At 72.3% G+C, this 21,955-nt stretch overlaps 8 protein-coding genes across 8 annotated transcripts; 5 read left to right on the top strand and 3 right to left on the bottom strand.

The window, feature by feature from the left end:
- Positions 1-203: 203 nt before the first annotated feature.
- On the bottom strand, positions 204-497 carry AURANDRAFT_29821 (hypothetical protein; the record flags this gene model as incomplete). The annotated part of the gene is made up of 1 exon (XM_009040864.1): positions 204-497. A coding segment is annotated over one exon (294 nt), but the record flags the coding sequence as incomplete, so codon positions are not given.
- A 2,113-nt stretch (positions 498-2,610) lies between these two features.
- Positions 2,611-5,456, bottom strand: AURANDRAFT_65879 (hypothetical protein; the record flags this gene model as incomplete). Its single annotated transcript, XM_009040863.1, has 2 exons — positions 2,611-3,545; positions 3,593-5,456. The coding sequence occupies 2 exons, from the start codon at positions 5,454-5,456 to the stop codon at positions 2,611-2,613; spliced, it is 2,799 nt and encodes a 932-aa protein (XP_009039111.1).
- A 206-nt stretch (positions 5,457-5,662) lies between these two features.
- On the top strand, positions 5,663-7,392 carry AURANDRAFT_65878 (hypothetical protein; the record flags this gene model as incomplete). Its single annotated transcript, XM_009040898.1, has 3 exons — positions 5,663-6,720; positions 6,921-7,181; positions 7,302-7,392. 3 exons carry the CDS (start codon positions 5,663-5,665, stop codon positions 7,390-7,392), a joined length of 1,410 nt encoding a protein of 469 aa, XP_009039146.1.
- Positions 7,393-7,957: 565 nt separating this feature from the next.
- AURANDRAFT_65877 (hypothetical protein) lies at positions 7,958-9,106 on the top strand (the record flags this gene model as incomplete). Its single annotated transcript, XM_009040899.1, has 1 exon — positions 7,958-9,106. The coding sequence occupies one exon, from the start codon at positions 7,958-7,960 to the stop codon at positions 9,104-9,106; it is 1,149 nt and encodes a 382-aa protein (XP_009039147.1).
- Positions 9,107-10,830: 1,724 nt separating this feature from the next.
- AURANDRAFT_16819 (hypothetical protein) lies at positions 10,831-11,073 on the top strand (the record flags this gene model as incomplete). Its single annotated transcript, XM_009040900.1, has 1 exon — positions 10,831-11,073. A coding segment is annotated over one exon (243 nt), but the record flags the coding sequence as incomplete, so codon positions are not given.
- A 1,814-nt stretch (positions 11,074-12,887) lies between these two features.
- Positions 12,888-14,006, top strand: AURANDRAFT_29553 (hypothetical protein; the record flags this gene model as incomplete). Its single annotated transcript, XM_009040901.1, has 2 exons — positions 12,888-13,298; positions 13,374-14,006. Coding segments are annotated over 2 exons (1,044 nt in total), but the record flags the coding sequence as incomplete, so codon positions are not given.
- Positions 14,007-19,302: 5,296 nt separating this feature from the next.
- AURANDRAFT_60213 (hypothetical protein) lies at positions 19,303-19,987 on the top strand (the record flags this gene model as incomplete). Its single annotated transcript, XM_009040902.1, has 1 exon — positions 19,303-19,987. The coding sequence occupies one exon, from the start codon at positions 19,309-19,311 to the stop codon at positions 19,879-19,881; it is 573 nt and encodes a 190-aa protein (XP_009039150.1).
- A 267-nt stretch (positions 19,988-20,254) lies between these two features.
- Positions 20,255-21,955, bottom strand: AURANDRAFT_1254 (hypothetical protein; the record flags this gene model as incomplete). The annotated part of the gene is made up of 1 exon (XM_009040789.1): positions 20,255-21,955. A coding segment is annotated over one exon (1,701 nt), but the record flags the coding sequence as incomplete, so codon positions are not given.

The following is a 21,955-nucleotide window of genomic DNA, read 5'->3' as shown; positions in this document are numbered from 1 at the left end:
AAAAAAACCGCCGCCGGGGGCGTGGCCCGCCTAGGCGCTGGCCTCGACCGGCGCGCCGCCGCCGCGGCCGAAGCCGCCGCCGCGGCCGAGCCGGCGCCGCCGCCGCGGCCGAAGCCGCGGCCGAAGCCGCCGCCCTCGGGGCGCTCGCCGCCTTCCCGGACGCGCTCGGCGCCCGGGGGCGGCGCGCGGGCGCCGGCGGCCACGGGGCGGGCCGACGCCTTCTTGAGCGTCGCGGGGACGATCTCGGCGGGGAGGTGGAGGTACTCGCGGAGGTACTCGATGCCCTCGTTGGTCAGGTACCAGTAGTAGTACTGCCAGTTGAACGTCTCGCGGACGTAGCCGCGGGACTTGAGCGACTTCATGAGGTTCATGACCTCGAGGTTGGGCACGTCGATCTCGTCGTGCTTGGGCTTGAAGTTGTCCTTCTTGGCGACGAGGACGCCCTCCTTGAACAGGTACGAGTAGACCTCGAGGCGGTTCTTCTTCGGGATGAACATGGTCTCAGGTGGTTGACAGGGCGCGCGCTGCAACCGTGGATGGGGGAAGTATAGCCGTCTAGCGGAACAGAACCTATGAGGCGGGGAGCGTCGAGCGGGAGAGCGCTTCGGGCGCGTCGAGCGGGCGCGCGCGGTGTTTTCCAGCCCCGTGATCTCTCAGAGCGGTGCAGCGCAACTCCGGCGGCCGTCGGAGGTGCGGCGCGGGCGGGTGGGCGGCGCCCGCGGCCCGCCCGGCCCGGGAGCGCGCGCGTGCCACCTCGTGCCCTCTTGGAGGCCATGAGGTGGCAGCGGCGGCCGAACTCGCCGAAACTTCGCTCGCCGCCGCATTCGCGCACGTCCATCACCTCTCTCGTGCCCTCTCGCGCGTAAGTGAGCCAAAAAGTGGGCCCTGTGGGCATCGGACGCCGGCGGGCGACAGGGCTCGAGGAGCAGCGAGTTTTGAGACGGCGATCGTGTCCCGGACGCTGGATCCGCGGCTCGCTCGCGCGCCGCTCCAGAGAGCGGCCGAGCCGAAGCTGCTCACCTTCGGCTGCGTGTGTCGCCAGACACCTCGTCCGCTGCCACAGCTCCGCTTCGGACGACCGAATTGCAATATTTTCAGCGACAAGACCACAGCAATGGTCTGCGCCCGCCGCCGCAAGAACCGGCTCATGCGCTGCGGCACGCCGGTCTTCTCTCCGATCGAGATGACCGAGGAAGCGGCCAAAGCCATGCCCGCGGAGGAAGCAGCCAAGCCCATGCCGCCGCCGCCGCCCGCAGAACCCTTACCGAACGGCGAGCTCGCGCTCGACGCGCACGGCCGCGTCGCCGTCGCGGGAGCCGACGAGCTCGACTACGGCTACCGCGCGTTCGACGGCGTCGCCGATGAAAAATCGCTCAAAACCCTAAAAAAGGACTGCGCGTCGGCCTTCTCGGCGCGGTCGAAGAAGGGCGACGAGGCCTACTCGTCCGGGAGCACGTACTGGGTGCCGGCGTCCGCGGACCGCGCCGGGCTCTGCGCGGTCGAGCGCGCGGCGCTCGACGTCTTCGAGCTCCACGCGCGAAAAGCGAGCTTCGACCGCGCGCGATCCGGCGCGGAGTGGTGGACGCTCGCCATGGAGCGCGACGGCGGCAGCGTCGCGTGGCACTTCGACCGCGACTACAGCTTGGAGGGCGACGTCAACCTGTCGCCGCACGTCGCGACGGTGACGTACCTCGCCGACGGCGGCGCGCCGACCGTCGTCGTGCCCCTCGTGAGCCCGAGCGACGCGGAGAAGCCCGTCGCCGGCGCCGGCGGCGAGTGCTTCGCGTGCCGGCCCGTCGCGGGCAAGCACATGTCCTTCGACGGGCGGTTCCTGCACGCGGCGCCCGACGGCGTCTACGGCGACGACGCGTCGTCCGCCGGCGACCGCGTGACGCTCCTCGTCAACGTCTGGCTCGACTGGAAGCCCGACGACGCCGACGTGCTGCCCGCCGCCGTCCGAAAGACGCTGTCGGCCGCGCGGCTGCCGGCGCTCGACTTCTCGCGCGAGCGCCGGCTCCGCGCGCTCCCGGTCGACACGGCGGCCGCGGCGCCGCGCGCCTGGGCCTTCCAGGCCGGCGACATGGCGACGAAGATCGCGCTCCGCGTCGCCGAGCTCCCCGGCGACGCGCCCGACGCCGTCGTCCTCTTCCAGGGCGAGCCCGGGGGCCCGCCGCTCGTCGACGTCAAGCCCGCGAAGAAGAAGAAGCGGGGCGCGTAATTTCTTTTTTTAACTACTAGTACTGTCCTCCCTTCACTCCTTGTCCAGTTCCCTCTGCCACCGCGATCTATCGTCATCCATCACGCGTCCGCCACCGCGATCTATGAGCGCCTGTTCATCTCGCAAGATCCGGGCGAAAACGCTCGCGGCGCGGCGGTCCGTCCACCGATCCACGTACTCGTCTGCGAAATCATCGAAGCCAGTATGGAAGAAATTCATGTGCTGGAAGAACTCGCGCCACCCGCGGATCACGAAATCAGCAGCGGATTCAACGCGTGACCAGTGCTGAAGCTCGCAGCTCAATGAAGGGGGCGGGCGTCCTGCGCCGGCGCCGTTCGCCATCCCCTCCCATGGTATCGGTCGACGGACACGGAGCGAACGCACAGAAACTACTATCGCCCCGCCTTCGCGGGGCTGCCCGGCGGGCTGCCCGGCGGCGACGACGGCGGCGTCTTTGCGGCGATCTTCTCCTTCTTCGCGCGCCGGAAGCCCGTCCGCGACCGCGGCTTCTCGGCGACGACGTCGGGCGCGTCGTCCGCGGCGTTCCAGACCTGGTCGTCGTAGATGGACTCCTCGACCACGTCGGGCGTCTTGGGCCGCTTCTTCGGCCGCACGAAGGAGAAGCCCCGCTTGCCCGCGGCCGCGCGGCCGCGGTCGCGGCTCTCGACCTCGTCCGCGGGCGAGTCGAAGACGCCGCGCTGCTTCGTCTCCTCGCGCTTGTTGCCGAAGATGGAGCCCCGGAAGAAGCGGCCCTTGGGCTTGGCGTTCGGCGACGGTTTCGTGTCCGAGTCGGGCGTCGCGGGCCGGAGCCGCACCGCGCCCGCGCCGTCGGGCGTCCGCGGCCGCGCGTCCGAGCGGCCCATGGACTTGGCCATCTCGCCCTTGGGCGCCTCGTAGGCCGGGCCGTAGGCCTGGGGCGTCCCCGGCCGCGACGACGGCGTGGCCGGGCGGCTCTCGGGCGTCGCGGGCCGCGTCCAGTAGTCGACGCCCGCGACGAGCTCGCGCCGCTTCCGCTCCCGCTCCTCCTCCTCGGGCGTCTTCGGCGTCTTCGGCCGGCCGCCGGCCTCGTCGGGCGTGCGCACGCGCACGAGCCGGTCCTCCCCGGGCGTCCGCGGCCGCGGCTCCTCGTCGCCCTCGGGCTCGGGCAGGAGCCGCGGCGCCTCGGAGCCCGTCGGGATCATGCCGCTCAGCGTGTAGATGCCGATGCTCCGCTCGAGGTGGCTCGGCTCGTAGACGCACGGGTACTTGGCGATGGGGAAGCGCTCGTTCGACGGGCCGCCGTCCTTGATGCCGCGCGCGACCTTGCGCGCCGCGGACGCGTTCATGCCTGCGACGCGCGGCGATCGTTTGTCCGGTCGAAATCGCCATGGGGACGCGGGGTCGCGCGGGAGACGGCGAGGAACGCCTGGGCGCCGTGCTGCTTGGCCATGAGGTCCGGGATGCCCGCGTGGGACTGCTCCCAGGCCGCGTCCATGCCCTTGGTGTCGTCGCGCGCCTTGCGCCGCTTGTGCTTCCGCTCCTCCGCGAGGCGGTGGTGCTTGTTGCGCAGCGACTGGAGCACGGCGATGGCCTCCTGGCGCGTGCGCTTCTCCGTGATGAGGGCCTTCTGCTTGATGACGATGGGCGCGTCGAGCGACGGCGGGTCGGGCCGCGACGGCGCGTCGCCGTCGTCGTCGCAGAGGATGGACTGCTCGTAGCCGTGGGCCATGACCGTGCGGTACTTCTTCTTCTTGACCTTGCGTCGCGGCTTCGGGCCCGGGTCGTCCCAGGCGACGGGCACCTCCGCGGGCTCCTCCCAGACGAGCACGGGCTCGGACTTGGGCACGACGACGGGCTTGCGCTTCGCCCGCTTGGGCATGCGCCGCCGCTGCGAGTTGATCGTCTTCTCGATCTCGTGGAAGGGCATCTTGCCGAAGATGCGCTTGCGGTTGCGCGTCTGGCGCTTCCAGAAGCGCGACCCGAGGCAGGCCTTGCGCATGAGGTACTGGATCTGCACGAGCGGCCGCACGGACCGGCGGTTGTGCGTGCACCACTTCATCCAGTCCTCGAAGGTCACGTGGCCGTTGCGGTAGATGAGCTCGTCGAAGAACTTCTGCCGCTCCTTGCGCTCGCGCGTCTCCCGGTCGAAGATGGAGTCCATGAGGAACGTCGGGTCGCGCATGACGTGGGACCGCGTCGGCTTGTTGTACTCGCCGAAGCACTCGAACGCGAACGCCATGACGTCGTTCTGGTCCTGGCTGCAGAAGTTCCAGATGGCGCTGACGAACTCGACGAAGTCGATCTCGTTGGAGGCGTCGTTGTCGAAGATGTCGAAGACCTTGCGCGCGAACGGCGTCCGCTCGACGTCGATGAACGTGAGGAACTCGAGGTCGTCCACGAGGCCGCTCCGGTCCATGTCGACCTCGAGGAAGACGTTCAACAGGCGCACGACGTCGCGCTTCTTCAACCCCAGGTAGAAGAAGTCCTTCATGTGGGGCTCGTACATGCTGTAGTCGATGCCCTCGTAGACGTCGATGCCGACGACGCGCTTCTGGTACGTGCGCTTCGCGTAGTCGTAGACCCAGAGCCAGAGGCGCCGCAGCATGCCCGGCTTCTTGTCCTTGTCCTCGGCCTTCCAGTCCGCGCGGATGTCCTGGCCCGGCTTGTGGCCCATGATCTTTTGGGACGCCTCCTCGACGGTGACGCCCGGCGGCGCCGCGGGCGTCTTCGCGCGGCGCCCGAAGAAGAAGCTCCGCTTCACGGGCGCCTCCGCACTCGTCGCGCGCTGCTCCTCGGGCGTGCCGCCGCGGTTCGCCGCGGCCGCGGCGAGGTGGCCGCCCTCCTCCCAGCTTCGACCCTTGGGCGTCCGCCGCTTCGCCTCGACGCCCGGCGTCGCCGGCGTGCCCGGCGCGCTGGACCCCCCCGGGGCCGTCAGGTCCGCGGGCTCCTCGGCCGTGCCCGGCCGCGCCGCCTCCGCCTCGTGGTTCTTCCGGTCCTCGAAGGCGCCGCCGGTGTGCTCGATGCTGTAGACGGGCACGACCGTCGCCTTGCGCTCGCGGACGCCGCTGTGGCCCATCTTTTTGACTTCTTTCTCGTGCTTCTTCGCGGCCTTGGCCTCCTTCTTCGCCGCGGCCTTCTCGGCCTTGGCGACCTTCTTCGCCTCCTTGGCGGCCTTGGCGTCGGCCTTCTTCTGCTCCTTGGCCGCTTTCTTGTCCATCTTCGCCTTCTCCTTGCGGATGAGGAGGATCTGGTTCGTCATGGCGCGGGTCGGCGTGCGCGGCTATCGAGGGGTTCAGAGGTCGCTCAACGGGGGCGGGCTGCCCAGGCCCGCACCGGCACGCCCATGCCCAGCGCCGGCACCATCCGCGGCAGCATCGAGGCGCGGCTTTCTTGAACTTTTGTTGAACTGGCGAGGCATGGGAGAGCTATAAACCTTCGGACCTAGCGCCTCACTCGCAATCCACAATGGACCTCTTCGACGGCTCGACGAGCGAGGAGGACGACGGCGACACCGTCGGCGAGGTCGTCGCGGAGCTCGCGCGGCTCGTGCCGCCCGTCGGCGCCGTGAAGCCCGTCATCGTCGTGGCGCCGGACGTCGACGGCGCCTACGAGGACCGCGCGCGCGGCGCCGGCTTCGACGTCGCGTCGCCGGGCGCCGCCTGCGACGCGCTCGTCGTGCACGCGCTCGGCGACGCCGTCGCCGCCGTCGCGCGCGGCGGCGCCGTCGCCGTCGTCGGGCCGGCCGCGGCCGCGGCGAGGAGCGCCGGTCCCGCGCTCGTCGAGCGCTGGCGCGGCGGCGCCGCCGTCGTCTTCGGGAAGCGGCTGTGCACGGCGGACGAGGTCGGCTGCGCGCCGCGGCCGCCCGCGTCGGAGGCGGAGCACGAGCGCGCGCACGGGCTCGCCGTCGCGGCGCGGCGCGCGGCCGGCCCGCTGCCCGCGGCGGCCTTCGCGGCGCGCGCGGCGCGGACGTTGCGGTCCCATGGTTTAGTCATCCTGCCGGGGCTGCTCGACCCGGCCGTCGCCGACGGCCTCGCCGCGGACGCGCTCGCGGACTTCGAAGCCTGCCGCGCCGCGCTCGTGGAACACCGCGGCGTCGACCTCATGGACCCGGGCGCGCCGCACGTCGAGACCTACCGCGAGCTCGCCATGCGCGAGGACCTGCGCTGCGACCTCCGGGGGACGCCGCGGTTAAAGGGAGAGGAAGGAGCGGAGCGGCGACACGCGCTCCGAAACAACGGCGCGCTCCGGGAGATCTGCCGCCTCGCGAGCGAGGCCCCGCGGACGGCGGCGCGCCGGGGCAACTTTGGGTTGTGGAACTTCGACCTCGGCGGGCCCGACGCGCCGAAGCGCGCGCTCGACGCGGGGCCCGTCGGCGCCGTCGTGAGCGTGCCCGGCGCCGCGGAGCAGGCCCTGCACGCGGACGCGCCGCACCTCTTCGACGACCGCGTGCTGCCGCCGCACTACCTCAACGTCTTCCTCTACGGCGGCGCCGCGGCCGCGGACCCGGCCGCGGGGCAGACGGCGTTCGTGCCCGGGCAGGACAAGAGAGCGAAATTCCCAACTTCAAAGGCTCCGATTTCGCCCACTTTCCACTCGTTTCGGCTGATTTTTGGACGAGCGATCATCTCTCGGAACGGTCTCGAAGCGTGAATGCTTTTCCCGGAACGCGCGCGCGCGGAACACCCACGTTGAAGCGACGTTGAATCACCCTTGTCCTGCCCAGGTTCGTGCCCGGGTCCCACGACCTCGCGACGTGCGCGCGGCTCACGGACGAGGCCGAGCCGCGGGACGTGCTCTTGCGGCGCGTCCAGGACGCGCTCGTGCGCCCGCGGCTCGCGGCCGGCGACGCGCTCATCTTCGACGCGCGCGTGCTCCACTTCGGCCTGCCGAACCGGTCCCGGCGCGCGGTCCGCGCGGTGCCCTACGCGAACTTCACGGAGTTCTGGTTCCGCGACCCGAAGAACTGGGACGACAACGAGAGCGTGTTCGAACCGCCCCCGCGCGTAAGCTAGGATTGCGAGGCCGCGCGGTCGAGGTCCGCGGTGACCGTGGACAGGATCCCGACCCAGGCGCAGGCGGCGAGCGAGATGTAGGGGATGCGCAGGTGGACGGGCACGAAGGCCTGCGACGTCGCCGTGAGCGGGATCCAGAAGCTCCAGCAGACGGGCAGCTGCGCGGGCAGCTCGCGCGCGTAGTGGCGGAGCGCGCCGCCGAGGCCCCGCGACCGCTCGACGACGACGTCCTTGAAGACGTAGAACAGCGGGAAATACAACAACGGCGAGCAGACGAGGTTGTCGACGAGCGTGGCCCTGGCGACGTTGCCCCAGGCGCGCCGCCCGCCGACGACGCTCGGAAACCACCGCGGGAAGAGGCCAGTGTAGAGCGGGCGATCGTAGACGACGGCCACGAGGTTCGTGAACGACGTGTACAACACGAGGCGCCGACGGTCCAGCGACGCGTCGCTGTCGCCGGACCGCGCCAGCTCGAGCTTCTGCGCCGCGAGGTCCCCGACGGCGCCGCGGAGCGTCGCCGCCGCGGCCGTCGTCTGCAACGGACGCGCCCGCGCCCACGCGTCCAGGCGGTTCGCCCCGCCGCAGGACGCCGACAGCGCGGCGAGCACGCGGACCAGGCCCACCATTTTTTAGTAAGGACAACTGCAAGGTCCAAGCTGAAAAGATACTTTTTCGGATGGCTCGCCTTGGCCAGCCACCGAGTCCTCGTCCATCGTCCTCGTCCATCCTCGTCCCCGGGATTGACGCCATGGGGAAGCTCCTGCTCGTCGGGCAGACCCTGTTCTACGCGGGCATGGCCCTGCCGACCTACGTCGTCTGGATCGGCCTCTACACGGTCCAGAAGCCCCTGCTCAAGCTGCTGACGGCGTCGAGCCACGCGGCCATGCCGCCGACCATCGACGCCGTGCAGCCCGGGGACTGCGTGTCCATCCTCGTGGGCCTGCTGGAGCTGCCCCTCTGCGTGCTGTCCTACTTTTACTACTGCTGCATGCAGCGCGCGCTGCTGCCCATCGGCGCGAAGATGCGCATCAACCTGGCGACGGACAAGTGGACGGACACGCTCTTCCTCAAGCTGGGCCAGGGCAAAATGGAGCAGAAGACGATCGTCGGCGCGCTGCTCTTCGGGCCGCGCTGGAACACGCACACGAACGTCAACGCGCTCGCGATCCTGCCGAAGGGCCGGAAGACGACGCTCACGGTCGAGAACGTCAAGGCGCCGGGCTTCTCGTGGCAGATCGTCGCCTACGGCAACCACATGAACCGCGACACCATCGGCAAGTGCGGCAAGCTCGCCACCGGCGGCGACACCTTCGAGTTCCCCGTCGAGACGAAGGCGCCGTACCCGACGCAGTTCTCGCTCGCGATCCGGTCCTACCTCTTCGACGGCACCAAGGAGGCGACGCTGCCCAAGATCTGGATGGACGGCGAGCTCCTCAACAAGGAGCCCTCGACCTTCTCCAAGGACAAGCTCGCCTTCAACTACGACCTCCGGAAGGCGCAGCGGGCGCACCACCTCGCGCTCCACTTCTACATCTGGCCCCTGCTCTGCTTCCGCCGCTTCTTCACGGAGCACTTCGTGCGCTGGCAGTACCTGCCCGTGGGCAACCCGGAGACGCAGTGGCTCTACGGGCCCACGTTCGCGGGCTACGCGCTCAACTTCAAGGTCGACGCGGAGATCCACGCGGACCACCTCGTCTTCTGCTCCGTCTACTCGCGCGCGTCCATGCCGACGCTGCCCTGCAACGAGATCCTCGAACTGGACCAGACCCTCCCGACCTGCGACGAGGACGGCTACTGGGCGATGCGCTGCGTGCGCAAGGACGGCGCGACGACGTCCGAGGCCGTCCTCGAGAAGATCAAGGTCACGCTCAACCGCGCGTCGAAGAAGGCGGACTAGGGCGTCCGCGCATGTTCCTCCTAAACCGCCAGGCCCGCGTCCCGCCGGAGGAAGGCGAACGCGCGGTCCGTCCAGCCGCACGCGTCGCCCGTCTCGCCCGTCGAGCACGCGCCGAAGCCGTGGCCGCCCGTCGGGACGACGTCGAGCTTGGCGGGCCCGGCGCCGGCCTGGCGCAGGTGGTGGAAGAACGCGAGCGAGTTGAGGTAGGGCGCCGTCGCGTCGTCGGCCGCGTGCGCGAGGTACGCCGGCGGGAAGCCCGACAGGTCGTCGAAGTCCCGGTTCAGGTCGAAGCTAAAGGCGTCCTCGCCATTGTCGTCCGCGAGCTCCCAGGGGTAGACCTACCAAGTGCGACGGGGTCGGATTTCTTCACATCTCCAGGCGAAATTCACGCGAAAAAGCACCCCCGTCGCTCGACGCTGGGGGTAGACCAGAAACACAAAGTCCGGCGCGAAGCCGTAATCGTCGACGGCGTCGACGCGGTCGTAGGCCCGGTCGCGCGCGGCGCCGACGCGCGCCGCGAGGTGGCCGCCGGCCGAGAAGCCGGCGACGCCGACGACGGCGTAGCCCCGGGCGCGCACGTGGGCCAGCGCGCGCTGCGCGTCCGCGAGCGGCGCGTCCGACGGCCACTCGTCGTCGTCTCTGCCGCGCGACGGCACGCGGTACTTGACGACGAAGCAGTCGACGCCGTGGCGCGACGCGAGGCGGGCGGCGACGTGGTCGCCCTCCTTGCCCAGGGCGACCTTCTTGTAGCCGCCGCCGGGCAGGACGACGACCGCGGCCGCCGCCGCCGCCGCCGCGGGCCAGTACGCGATCGTCGGCGCGTCGACGTTGTAGGCGCGCCGCGTGCCGTCGTCGCCCGGGCGGATGTTCTCCGCGCGGCCCTCGAAGCCGCCGTCGTTCGGCGCGCCCGCGGGGAAGAGCAGGCCCTCCCAGACCGAAGCCGCGGCCGCGGCCGTCGGCGCGGCCGTCGCGTCGGACGCCGACGCGCACGCGCCGGACGCGCAGGCGCGGCAGGCCGCGCGGCAGCCCTGGAACGCGTAGGTCGCGTCGGCGCCGACGACCCAGCACCGCGCGGGCGTCCAGCGGCTCACCCAGAAGCAGTCCTTCGACGGGTCGTCGCGCTTGTGCCACGCGCCGTCGTCGGCGCACGCGGCGGCGTTGTTCCCGCAGCTCGCGGGGCAGCCCTCGAAGCCGAGGCGGCCGTCGTCGGCCTTGGCCACGCAGCGGTCCGGCGCGAGCTTCGCGACCCAGGCGCAGTCCTTTTGCGGCGCGCCGCTCTTGTGCCACGACGCGCTGTCGGCGCAGGAGCTTTGGGCGTCAGCGGCGTAGACCAGTATGAGCAGCGCTGCCTTCATCGTCGTTGGACGCTGCCCGCATCGGTCGAGAGAATCATCGTTCCTCTTTGCGGCAGCATCGTCCTATAACAGCACCATCAATAAATAGCGAGCTCAAAGTCCGAGATCGACAGTCGCCGTCGTCGAGGCCCTCTCGACTGCGCGCCTCGCCTTTGCCCGTGCGCGTCGCGACCACCTCCTTGCGCGCTTCTCGTCGCGCGCCGCGGTCGTCCGAGCGCCTGCGAAGGCGCCGGCACACCGTCGTTTTCGCCGCCGCGCGCCGCCGCCGCTACTAGCGAGCGCGCCGCTCGCCGCCAAGCCGTCCGCCGCCGCGCCCCGCGCGCGCGCGACGCGCCCGACGGCACCATGGCCATGGCCAAGTCAAGCAAGATGCTGAGCTACATCAACTACCGCATGCGCGTGACCATCGCCGACAGCCGGACGCTCGTGGGAACGTTCCTCGCGTTCGACAAGCACATGAACCTCGTGCTCGCGGACTGCGAGGAGTACCGCAAGATTAAGGCGAAGAAGGGCACGGTGGGCATCTCCGAGGAGCGCGAGGAGAAGCGCACGCTCGGCCTCGTGCTGCTGCGGGGCGAGATGGTCGTGAGCCTGTCCGTCGAAGGGCCGCCGCCGCCCGAGGACGACCTCCGGGCCGTCGTCGGCGGGCCGGGCATGGGGCGGGCGGCGGGGCGGGGGCTCCCGACGGCGCCCCTCGGCGCCGCGCCGCTGGGCCTCGCGGGCCCCGTCCGCGGCATCGGCGGGCCGGGCGCGTCGATCATGGCCGCGCAGGCGCCCGGCCAGGCCTACGGCCGGGGCATGCCCCCGGGCATGGCCGGCATGCCGCCGCCGCCGGGCGCGCCCGGCTACCCGCCGCCGCCGCCGGGCATGGGCCTCGGCATGCCGCCGCCGCCGCCGCGGCCGCCGGGCACGTAGCGCCGCGGCCGCGCCGGACAAGCACCGGGCGCCCGCGCCGCCGCGCGCCGCCCGAAGCCGGGCGCGCGCACCGCACCCAACCCCCTCCCGATCCCAGTAAAGAACCCACGTCTCGCGTCGCGCAGATGCGCTCGCGCACGGTACGTTGCGGATTTTGCCAGGGTTGCCATTTGGCGGAGCGGTGCGTCGGGCGCACCGAGGAGAGCGGCAGCTCGTCGGGCAGAGCGCGAGGCGGGGGCACACGTCGGAGGCCCCAGCGCACCTGCCGCGCGCCGAAACCGACCGCTCGACGACTCATGTCGCTCGCCGCGGCGCGCTTCCTGCGGGGCCGGCTCCAGCCTGGCCAGACCGACGACGCCATGGACGACGGCGCCCCCGGCGGCAACGACGACCCCCAGCTCGAGGAGGCCTTCCTCTTCCTCGCGGTGCTCGCCTGCCTCGTGTGCTGCTGCTTCTCGACGTGCATCGTGCGGCGCCTGCGGCGGCTCAGCGGCTACGGCGGCCGGTACCTGTCGGCGGAGCTCACGCAGCCGCTCCTCGACGAGGCCGACTCGGAGGCGGTCTTCCGGGACGGCGACGGCTGGCGGTGCCCCATCTGCGCCCTCGAGAACCGCGTGTCGTCGGGCGCCTGCGACGTCTGCGGCCTGAGCCAGCGCGTCGGCACGGGGCCGCGCGCCCGGGAATTGGAGGCCAAGGCGCGGCTCGGCGCGGGCTACGCGAGCGAGCGCAGTTTAAGTGTCCCCGACGAGGCCAAGGAGGACGAGGCGAAGAAGCCGAGCCGGTCGCCGCGGCGCAAGGGGTCCCGCAAGGACGCGGAGGACGCGGAGGCGCCGCTCCTCGCGCTCGACGCGCGGCAGCGCCGCGCCGCGCGGCGGCGGCGCTGGCGGCGGGCTTTGGACGACCATGGCGTCGCCCGGTGGCGCCTCGACGGCGACTGCGGCGGCGCGGCGCCGTCCGGCGCGCGCGGCTGCGTCGGCGCCGTCGTCCACGCGCTGCTCGACCGCGCGCCGGGCGCGACGGCTTTGGTCCCCGCGGAGGGCGCGGCGGCGTCGCCCGAGGAGCCCGGAAACCTCGGCGCCCAGTTCGTCTCGAGCGCCGTGCTCGCGGCGCGCGACGGCGGCCGCCGGCGGCGCCGGGCGCGCCGCGGGGACGCCGCGCCGCGGAGCGACGACGACGGCGACGCCGCGCCGCGGCTCGGCGCGTTCGCCGCGCGCGCCGCGCGCGCGCGCGCGCTGTCCGAGGGCGACGACGACGACGAGGAGGAGGACGAGGAGGACGCCGACGAGGAGGCGCCGCGGCAGACGTCCGCGGAGGCCGCGGCGCGCGAGCGCGCGGAGGAATTGGATCGCGTCGCGGGCCTGCCGTTCCGCGAGAAGCACCTCTGGCTCGAGAAGCGTTTGGAAGATTTACGCTGCGCGCCGTCGGAGGGCTACGTGCGCCTCGAGATCCGGCGCCACTGCCTGCTCGAGGACTCCGTGCACCAGGTGCTCGGCCTCGAGCCGCGGTCGCTCCGCCAGTGGATGCGCGTCCAGTTCGTCGACGAGCCGGGCATCGACGTCGGCGGCATCGAGCGCGAGTGGTTCGGCCTCGCGTCCGAGGCCGTCTTCGACCCCGCCGTCGGCGTCTTCCGCCAGGCCGCGGGCGACGGCGGCCTCGTCTTCGACGCGTCGGCGTCGCTGCCGGCCAAGCTCGGCGGCCACCCGCGCGCGCGGGAGCTCTACGAGTTCGCGGGGCGCCTGCTGGCCAAGGCCCTCGTCGAGCGCATTCCGGTCGCGGCGCCCCTGAGCCTGCCGCTCTACAAGCAGCTCGTCGGCGCGCCCCTGGAGTACGACGACCTCGAGTGCCTCGACCCGGATTTGTGCCGCAACCTCGACTGGCTTTTACATAATGACGGCGTCGACGCGTTGGACCTCGACTTCTCCGTGGCGACGCCGCGGACCTGCCCCTTCGGGGGCGCGGACCCGGACGCGCTCGGCGACGACGACGACGACGGCGAGGCGCGCGACGTCGACGCCGTGTCCTACGTCCTCGACACGAACGTGGCCATCCGCGAGCTCTGCGAGCGCGGCCGCGACGTCAAGGTCACGGACCGCAACAAGCGGACTTACGTGGAAGCGCTCTGGCGGCACCACGTCCTCGAGGCGCACAAGGACGCGACGTGGCATCTGGCCAAGGGCGTCTACTCCGTGCTCCCGCCGGACCTGCTCGCCGTCTTCGACGCCTACGAGCTCGAGCTGCTCATGTGCGGCTCGCCGACGATCGACGTCGCCGACTGGGCCAAGCACACGGAGTACGCGGGCGAGTACCGGCGCCGCGGCGACCGGCACGCCGTCATCGCCTGGTTCTGGAAGGCCGTGGCCAAGCTCGACGACGCCGACCGCTCCAAGCTCCTCCAGTTCTGCACGGGCTCGAGCCGCGTGCCCTGCCACGGCTTCCGCGCGCTCCAGCGCAACGACGGCAAGTACCAGCGCTTCTGCATCCAGTCGCTCCCGCGCAACGAGCTCCGCTTCCCGCGCGCGCACACGTGCTTCAACCGCATCGACCTCCCCCTCTACTCCTCCTACGCCGAGCTCGAGGCCGGCCTCAAGGTCCTCATCGCCATGGACGCGACGGGCTTCACCATGGACTAGTCCGCGACGGCGCCGGTTGGTCGACCCCCCCTTTTTTTGCACAGCACCCCTCTATTGATCTAACGCACGTTCGCCTTGAGTGCGCGTGGTCCACGGGCCCCGGCGCAGGCGCCAGGTGCGCCGGGCGCCAAGCAGGGGGCCACGGCCTGCCGCGCCGTGAATTGACCCGCACCTCGCGAGCCAGAGGTGGTGCTGGCACCAGCGATCGGGCGACCCGCGAAAGTGGCGACAAACCTGCTCGCGTGCGCCGGCGCCCTCGCGACCCCCCTCCGCCCACCGCCCGCCTCCTTCCTCGCGCCTTCACATCGGATCGTTCGTCCGCCCGCGCGATTCTTGATCCGCGCCCCGGCCGTCGGCGGACGTAGAGTGCCCGCACCCCCCGGTGCCCGATCGCGGGAGGGAGGAGGCGCTCCGGCGGGCGTCGTGGTCGCGCCTCGAGCCCCAGCCTCGCATCGCGTTCGCGCTCTCGATCACGGGCTCGCTCGTCGACGCCAACTGACGCCTCTCGGCGACGTATACGGAGAGATGGGGCGCCCGTATTGGAGCCCTCCCGGCGCAACATTCGAAGGCGACGCGTAGAAGCCGGGGAACGGGAGGGGTGCGAGGGGGATTCGCGCGCGCGCGCGCTCAGGCGGCGGCGCGGGCGACGACGGCGGCCTCGATGTCGTCCGCGTAGCCGAGGAGCATGAGGACGGACTCGGCCATGCGGTTGACGTTGCGCGCGGCCTCGTTCGTGCCGTGCTCCGTGGCGTCGGCGAGCGTCTGCCAGCCGCCGCGCTGCTTGCCTCCCGTCCACGCGGCGGCGGAGATGTCGATGGCGTTGCGGAGCACGGTCGTGCCCGACAGGCGGCGGTCGAGCTCGGAGAAGCCCGTGACGTCGAGGACGGCGGCGGGGAGGAGCGTCGGCGCGGCGGCGGCGACGCGGGCGCGCTTGTGCGCCGGCGCCGCGGGCGTCGACGCCGTGGAGACGACGGGCACCGTCGCCGTCGAGCCGCCGCGCTCGCCCGCGGGCCGCCGCGCGGGCGTCTCCTCGTCGGGCGGGCTCGTCGGCGGGTACTTGGGCCAGGGGTCGTCGACGGAGCGGCGCCGCGACGCCGGCGCGGGCGGCGGCGGCGCGAGCGGCGCCGCGGCCGGGCTCGGCGGGCTCGGCGCCGGCGCCGCGTCGTACGAGTCCGCGTCGTCCTCGTCGTCGTCGTCGTCGTCGTCGAGGGCGCAGCGGCTGTCCTCCCACTCCGTCTCCGGCGCGTCGTCGGCCTCCGGCGGCGGCGGCGCGGGGGCCTCGGCCTGGGACGGCCGCGCGCGCGGCGACCGCCGCGGCGGCGGCGGCGCCTCCGCGGACGACGCGGACGACTCGACGACGACGACGCGGCGGCGCCGCGGCGCGGGCGGCGGCGAGTCGTCGTCCGGCGACGAGTCCTCGGGCGACGGCGCGGCGGCGCGGTCCGAGCCGCGGCGGAGCCGCTTCCGCGCGGACCGCGGCGGCGGCGGCTCCGAGTCGTCGGACTCCGCGACGACGACGACGTCGAGCTCGGGCGACCCGTCCGTCGTCAGGTTCGACACGTCGCTCTCCTCGAGGGGCGCGCGCGTCCGGTCGAGGACCCAGCGGCGCCGGCCCTTGTCGTAGGTCGCCTCCCGGCCGATGCGCGCGGCGATCTCTTTGGGCGTGAAGCCGCTCGACGGCCGCGCCTCCATGAACTTGGCGACGATCTTCGCCTTGGGCAGGCGGCCGTGGTCGCGGACGACGGCCGAGAGCCCGCTCCAGAGCGACGCGTCCGTGTAGCTCGCCTCGTCGTCGTCGTCGTCGTCGTCGTCGCCGTCGCCGCCGCGCGCGTCCGGGAGCCAGGGGCTCTCCTCCTCCGTGCCCGCGAAGCGCCGCGACGGCTCCGAGTCGAAGTCGAGGGGCGACGACGCCGCGGGCTTCGTCGGCCGCGGCGGCGGGTGCGCGTCCTGCGCGTGCTCGTACTGCGTCGGCGGATCCGGCGTCGGCGACGGCGGCGGCGCCGCGGGCGCGGGCGCCTCGCGGCGCGCGGCGGCCGGGCCGCCGCCGAAGAGGCGCTCCGGCGCCGCTTGCCGCGACTCGGGCGCCGCGGGCGACGGCGACCGCGACTCCGGCGCGAAGTCCGCGGGCGACGGCGACGGCGACGGCGGCGGCGCGGCCGCGGGCGGCTGCGTCTCGCGCTCGGGCGGCGGCGGCGGCGACGGCGACGGCTCGCGCGCGGCGGGCTTCTTGCGCGGCGCCGGCGGCCGGGGCGGCTTCGGCGGGCCGCGGCCGGGCATGGCGAAGGTCGCGGCGACGTGGCGCCCGCCGCCCGCCGGCGCGCGCCGCGCGGCGCCGCGGAGCGCCGGGAGCGACTGGGGCGCGTCGGGGAAGTCCGCGCCGCGCGCCGCGTCGAAGCTCACGGACGACCGGTGCGACTCCTGCGAGAGCGCGGCGCCGTCGTCGTCGGCCTCGGGCGACGGCCCGCCGGGCTGCACCGGCGGCTTGAAGGCCGCGCCGGCGCGGCGCAGCGCCGCGACCTCGCGCGCGCCGCCGTGGAGCCAGAGGCGCACGCGGACGGGCTCGTCGTGGTCCGGCGGCGGCCGCCGCGACTTGGTCACGTGGTGGAGCACCTTGCGCGCGTGCGGGTAGGGCACGCCGAACGTCAAATTCGGCCCGCCGGTCCCGTGGATCTCCACGTCCACGAGGTCCGCGTAGCAGAGCGAGAGCGGCGTCTTCGGCTGCGTCATCCGCGCGCGGTCGCGCTTGTCGAAGACGCCGACGTGGAGCCGCTCGTCGCCGCAGTCGACCCACTCGACGAAGTCGACGGGCGTCTCGGGCTCGCGCGGCAGCCAGGGGCAGTGCACGAGGAGCTCCTTGATCTTGAGCGACAGCGGCAGCGCGCGCGCGTCCTCTCCGCCGCCGCGGGGCTCGGCCCGCGTCGCGAGGAGCGCCTCGCGCCGCGCGCGCTCGTAGACGGCCTGGAAGCGCTCCTTGGCGCCCTGGGTCGCCTCGAAGGTCTGCGCGAGCGCGCCGCCGAGCGCCGGGTGGAGCGCCTCGCGGAGCGCCGCGGCCTTGGCCGCCCACGGGTTCCGCGACGGCTCGACGTCCGAGCGCCGCCGCTGCGACAGGGCGATCTCCACCGGCGGGCCCGGCAGGTTCTTGAGGCCGCGCTTGTGCCACGCGCGCCAGAGCACGTAGAGCGCGTCGACGCACGCCTCCTGGAGCTCGTGGTCGGCCATCGACGCGACGGACCGCGCGACGCCGCGCGCGAGCGCCTCGAGGCCCGAGTCCTTGGCGAGGAGCGCCTCGCTCGGGCCCTTGCCGCTGACGAGGCGCAGGAAGATGTGCGCCGCCGCGTCGCGGCCCATCGTCGACACCTGGGACGGTTCCGCGTCCCGGCGACGTTCCGCGCGCGCGCGGAGGAGCGGGGCGGGGAACCCCCGTCTTTGTGGACACCGGGGAACCGACGGCGCTCGTCGGGATGATGCGCAGCGCGAGCTCGAGCAGGGCCCCGTCGCGCGCCGCGACGGCGCTGACGGCGTCGCTGTCCATGTTCCGCACGAGCGTGCCGAGGATCGACGCGAGCACCTTCTCGTCCTTGACCGTGGTCCCGAACGTCGGGCTCGCGCGCCGCGCCTCGGCGGCCGTCTGCGAGCGAGGGGGGGTTGCGTTCCGCGAGGCGGAACCGCGGAGCGGCGGAAGCGACCGCGTCGATCGGATCGCGCCGCGGGGGGGTCGGTGGTGCCACCGGGGCGTCGCGTTGCGTGCGCTTCGTGCGGCGTTGCGTGGTGCGGCGATGCGTCGGCGCGCCGCCTCTCGCGTCGACCCCCGGGCCCTCCCCCGGGCCCTCCTCTCCGTCGTCCCGGCGCGCGAGATCGTCGGACGCGGCGCGCGCGCGATCTTCGCGAACAGGTCGTTGCAGAGCTCGACGCTCCGCTCGAGGAGCGGGTCGAGGTCCTCGGCGAGGCCCTTGTCGCTCAGGATGCGGGAGCGGAAGTCCGTCGAGAACTTGCCGAGCGCGTTCGCAAAGGCCTGCGGATTTCGCTCAGAGAGACTCGTTCGGTGTTGTTTTGCGACGCACCGTGCGATTCTCCGTGTTGCGGATCAGCGCGATCTTCCGACCCATGGCGTCGGTCATGGTTGCGATGGCAGTACGTGTGGCGCCGGTGCGTGAGGACTGATGAGCTCGGCCTGTGGAGGTGGGAAGCTTCTCAGGTTCTCCTAGCCAAGTCTATTGCGACCGCGCGCGGCGCGCGTGCTACGCCTCGTGCTCGAGCGATAGGCTAGCAGGAAGCTCGACTTCGACGGCAGTCCGCTTGTGAGCGCTCCCGTTCTTCTACCGGCAAGTCCTCGTGCGGTGGCGGTCGACGCGTCGCGCGCGGCCGAAACTTCCCGCATCCCAGGCGCAGCCACGCACTTGGCGGGCGCCTCGCGCACCGGCGCCTTGGTGCTCTTCTTGGACGCGGCGAGCGCCGCGGCGGCGCGCTGCTCCTTCTCCGCGCGCGCCATGGCCTTGGCGTCGTCCTCCGACGCGGCGAGCGCCTTGGCGGCGCGCTCCGCGCAGGCCTCGGCCGCGTGGTAGGCCGGGGGGGTCCACCTATGCTTTCACACGGACGTCGATCCGTCAACCACCTCCTCAGAGATCGACAAGCTTCTCGCGGATTCGGATGCAAGCAGATCGGTGATTCACGGATGTGCCTACCGTCTCTTTATAAGTAGAAACTAGGCTTGGCTCGGCGCGCCGCGCCCGGGGCCCATCGCCTTCGCCCGACGCCGCTTCCTCCGGGCTCAACGCGGATGACCGCCCTCCCCTCAGACGATGCTTAGGTTCTCCCGGATGCCGAGACGCCCCGGATGCCGACACGCCCCGGAGCTGGGAACACACTTTGCACGTGATTGGCCATCGCCTCGTATGGCCGGGGGTCCTCTTCGCCCTCGCGCTTTTGTTGGCGAGCACGGCGACGAGGTGCCGATGCGGCGTCCGGACGACGATGGGCGCGGGGGCTAGTGTTGATGTAGAGAGATGCGCGGCGGCGACAGACTCTTCGGCTGCGCGGCGGTTCATTCTTGCGCTGACCGCATCGCGGAAAGACGCACGACGCCGCCGACGCGGCGCCGGACTGCCTGGCTGCCGACGCCGAGTCCGACGGCGCGCGGTCGCCCCGCGGCGGTACTAGTGCGACGCACGATTGCCGCGGGCGCTGCGCCGCCGTTCGACGACGCCCGACGAGAGAAGCCCCGTCGACGGGAGACGCGCGCGCCGACCGACGCGACCGCGCCGCGTACAACCGCCTCCGACGCGCCCGCTTCCTGTAGGCAAAGATGGGCAAGTACAGCTACGACGCCGACTCGGCCACGGAGTCCAGCAAGGCCTGCGGGTCGTCCCTCCGGGCCCACTTCAAGCACTGCCGCGAGGTGTGCGACAACATCAAGGGCATGAAGCTGGCCAAGGCGAAGGCGTTCCTCGAGGACGTGCTCCAGTTCAAGCAGGCCGTGGCCTTCACCAAGTTCACGGGCGGCTGCGGGCGCCACGCCCAGGGCAAGCTCCAGAAGGCGGCGGGCGACAAGGTGCGCTGGCCCCAGAAGGCGACGAAGATCGTCCTCGACCTGCTCAAGAACGCCGAGGCGAACGCGGAGATGAAGGGCCTCGACGTCGACGACCTCGTCGTCAAGCACAGCCAGGCGAACCGCGCCCAGAAGCAGCGCCGCCGCACCTACCGCGCCCACGGCCGCATCAACCCCTACATGGCGAGCCCCGCGCACATCGAGATCGTGCTCACCAAGTACCAGGAGCCCGTCAAGAAGGGCGAGGAGGACGCCGAGAAGCCCGTGCAGAAGCTCACGCGCAAGCGCCAGGCCCAGCTCCGCATCAAGGCCGGCGGCGGCACGGCGTAGGGCCGCGCGGGTCTCCCGGGGGGCGGCCGGCCGCCCGCGGTCCGCCCCCGCCGTCGCTGCCCATCGGCGCGCGCGGGGCCCGCCCCGCTAACGCCACCTCTACCGTAGTCGCCTCGCCGCCGCGGCGCGCGGGGGACGTCGGGTCGCGGGGGACGTCGGGTCGCGCGCTGCCGGCACGCGGCTAGACGCCGCCGGCGAGCACCCGTAAAGTTGGTCGCGCGCGGATTAGGGGGGGCGGGGGCTCCGGTGCCTAGGCGGCCTCGCCGCCGACGCAGGGCTTGAGCCCCGCGGCCTTGAGCTGGGCGCAGAGGGCGGCGATCTTGGCGTCGTCGGGCGCGTCCGGCGCGAGCGGCGGCGGCGGCGGCGCGGACGTCTCCGGCTTCATCGCGGGGAAGAGGAGGACCTCGCGGATGGAGTTCTTGTTCGAGAGGAACATGGTGAGGCGGTCGATGCCGCAGCCCCAGCCGCCCGTGGGCGGCAGGCCGTGCTCGAGCGCGACGCAGAAGTCCTCGTCCTTGACCATGGCCTCGTCGTCGCCCGCGTCGACGTCGCCGGCCTGCGCCGCGAAGCGCTCGCGCTGGACGAAGGGGTTGTTGAGCTCCGTGTAGGCGTTGCAGAGCTCCTTGCCCGCGACGAAGAGCTCGAAGCGCTCCGTGAGGCCCGGCTTGTCCCGGTGGTACTTGGCGAGCGGCGACATCTCCGCGGGGTGCTCCGTGATGAACGCGGGGTTCACGCAGTTGTCCTCGAGGAGCTCGCCGACGAGGTTGTCGACGAGGCGCGCGACCGTGTGGGGCTTCTGGCAGGGGTCGATCTTCGCGGCGGAGTGGACCGCGAGGAGCTTCGCCGCGGCGTCGGGAAGCGACAGCGCGCCCGGCGCGTCGAGCCACGCCGCGTCGATGGACAGCTTCGCGAGCTCCTTCACCAAACCCGCGAGCATGGGCACGCGGGGCCAGGGCGGCGAGAAGTCGATCTCGATCTCGTCGCCCTCCTTGGGCTGGTACTTGACCTTGTACGTGCCGTGGATGTCCTTGACGAGCGACGAGATCATGTCCTCGGTCATGTCCATCAAATCGTGGTAGTCCGCGTAGGCCATGTAGAACTCGCAGGTCGTGAACTCGGGGTTGTGCGTCAGGTCCATGCCCTCGTTGCGGAACTGGCGGCCGATCTCGTAGACGCGGTCCAAACCGCCGACGACGCACGTCTTGAGGTAGAGCTCGGGCGCGACGCGCATGAAGACGTTGATGCCGAGCTCGTTGAAGTAGGTCACGAAGGGCTTCGCCGTCGCGCCGCCGGCGACCATGTTCATCATGGGCGTCTCGACCTCGAGGAAGCCGCGGTCGTCGAGGTACTTGCGCACGGAGGACACGATGCGGCTCCGGATCGCGAAGACGTCCGCGGCGCCCTCGTTGACCATGAGGTCGAGGTAGCGCTTGCGGAAGCGCGTGTCCGGGTCCTTGAGCACGGACGCGCCCTGGCCCTTGGGCAGCATGTGGAGGCACGGCGAGAGGAGCGCGAGCTCTTTCGGGAAGATGCTGAGCTCGCCGCGCTTCGACTTGCCGGGGGACCCGACGACGCCGACGACGTCGCCGCGGCGCAGGCGGTCGTTGATGGCCTCCCAGGCCTCCTCGCCCGCGCCGAAGGACCGCGGGTCCGACATGACCTGGATCTTCACGCCCGACCCGTGCAGGTCGTAGAAGATGAGCTTGCCCTGGCCCGCCTTGCGCATGGCCCGGCCCGCGACGCTCACCGTGACGTCGTCGACGCGCGCGCCGTCGGCGAGGCCCCCGAAGGCCTCGACGTACTCGGGCAGCGTGTGCGACACGGCGAACTTGTGCGGCCACGGCGACGCGGCCGCGCCGGCGTCCGACGCGGCCTGGAGCTTGCTCATGGTCGCGCAGCGGTTCTCGAAGTACTGGTTCGGCGACAGCTGGTCGTCGGCCTCGGACGACGCGAGGGCCGACTTCTTCTTCGGGCCCTCGGCCGCGGCCTTGGCCTCCTTCTCCGCGGCCTTGGCCGCCTTCTTCTTGTCGGCCTCGCGCTTCTTCTGCAGCTTCTTCAGCGCGTTCTTCGACAT

Source organism: Aureococcus anophagefferens (assembly GCF_000186865.1).
Source record: "Aureococcus anophagefferens unplaced genomic scaffold AURANscaffold_17, whole genome shotgun sequence".
NCBI lineage: Eukaryota > Pelagophyceae > Pelagomonadales > Pelagomonadaceae > Aureococcus > Aureococcus anophagefferens.
The sequence above is the reverse complement of the archived record's forward strand: the minus strand, read 5'-3'. Positions and strand labels throughout refer to the sequence as shown.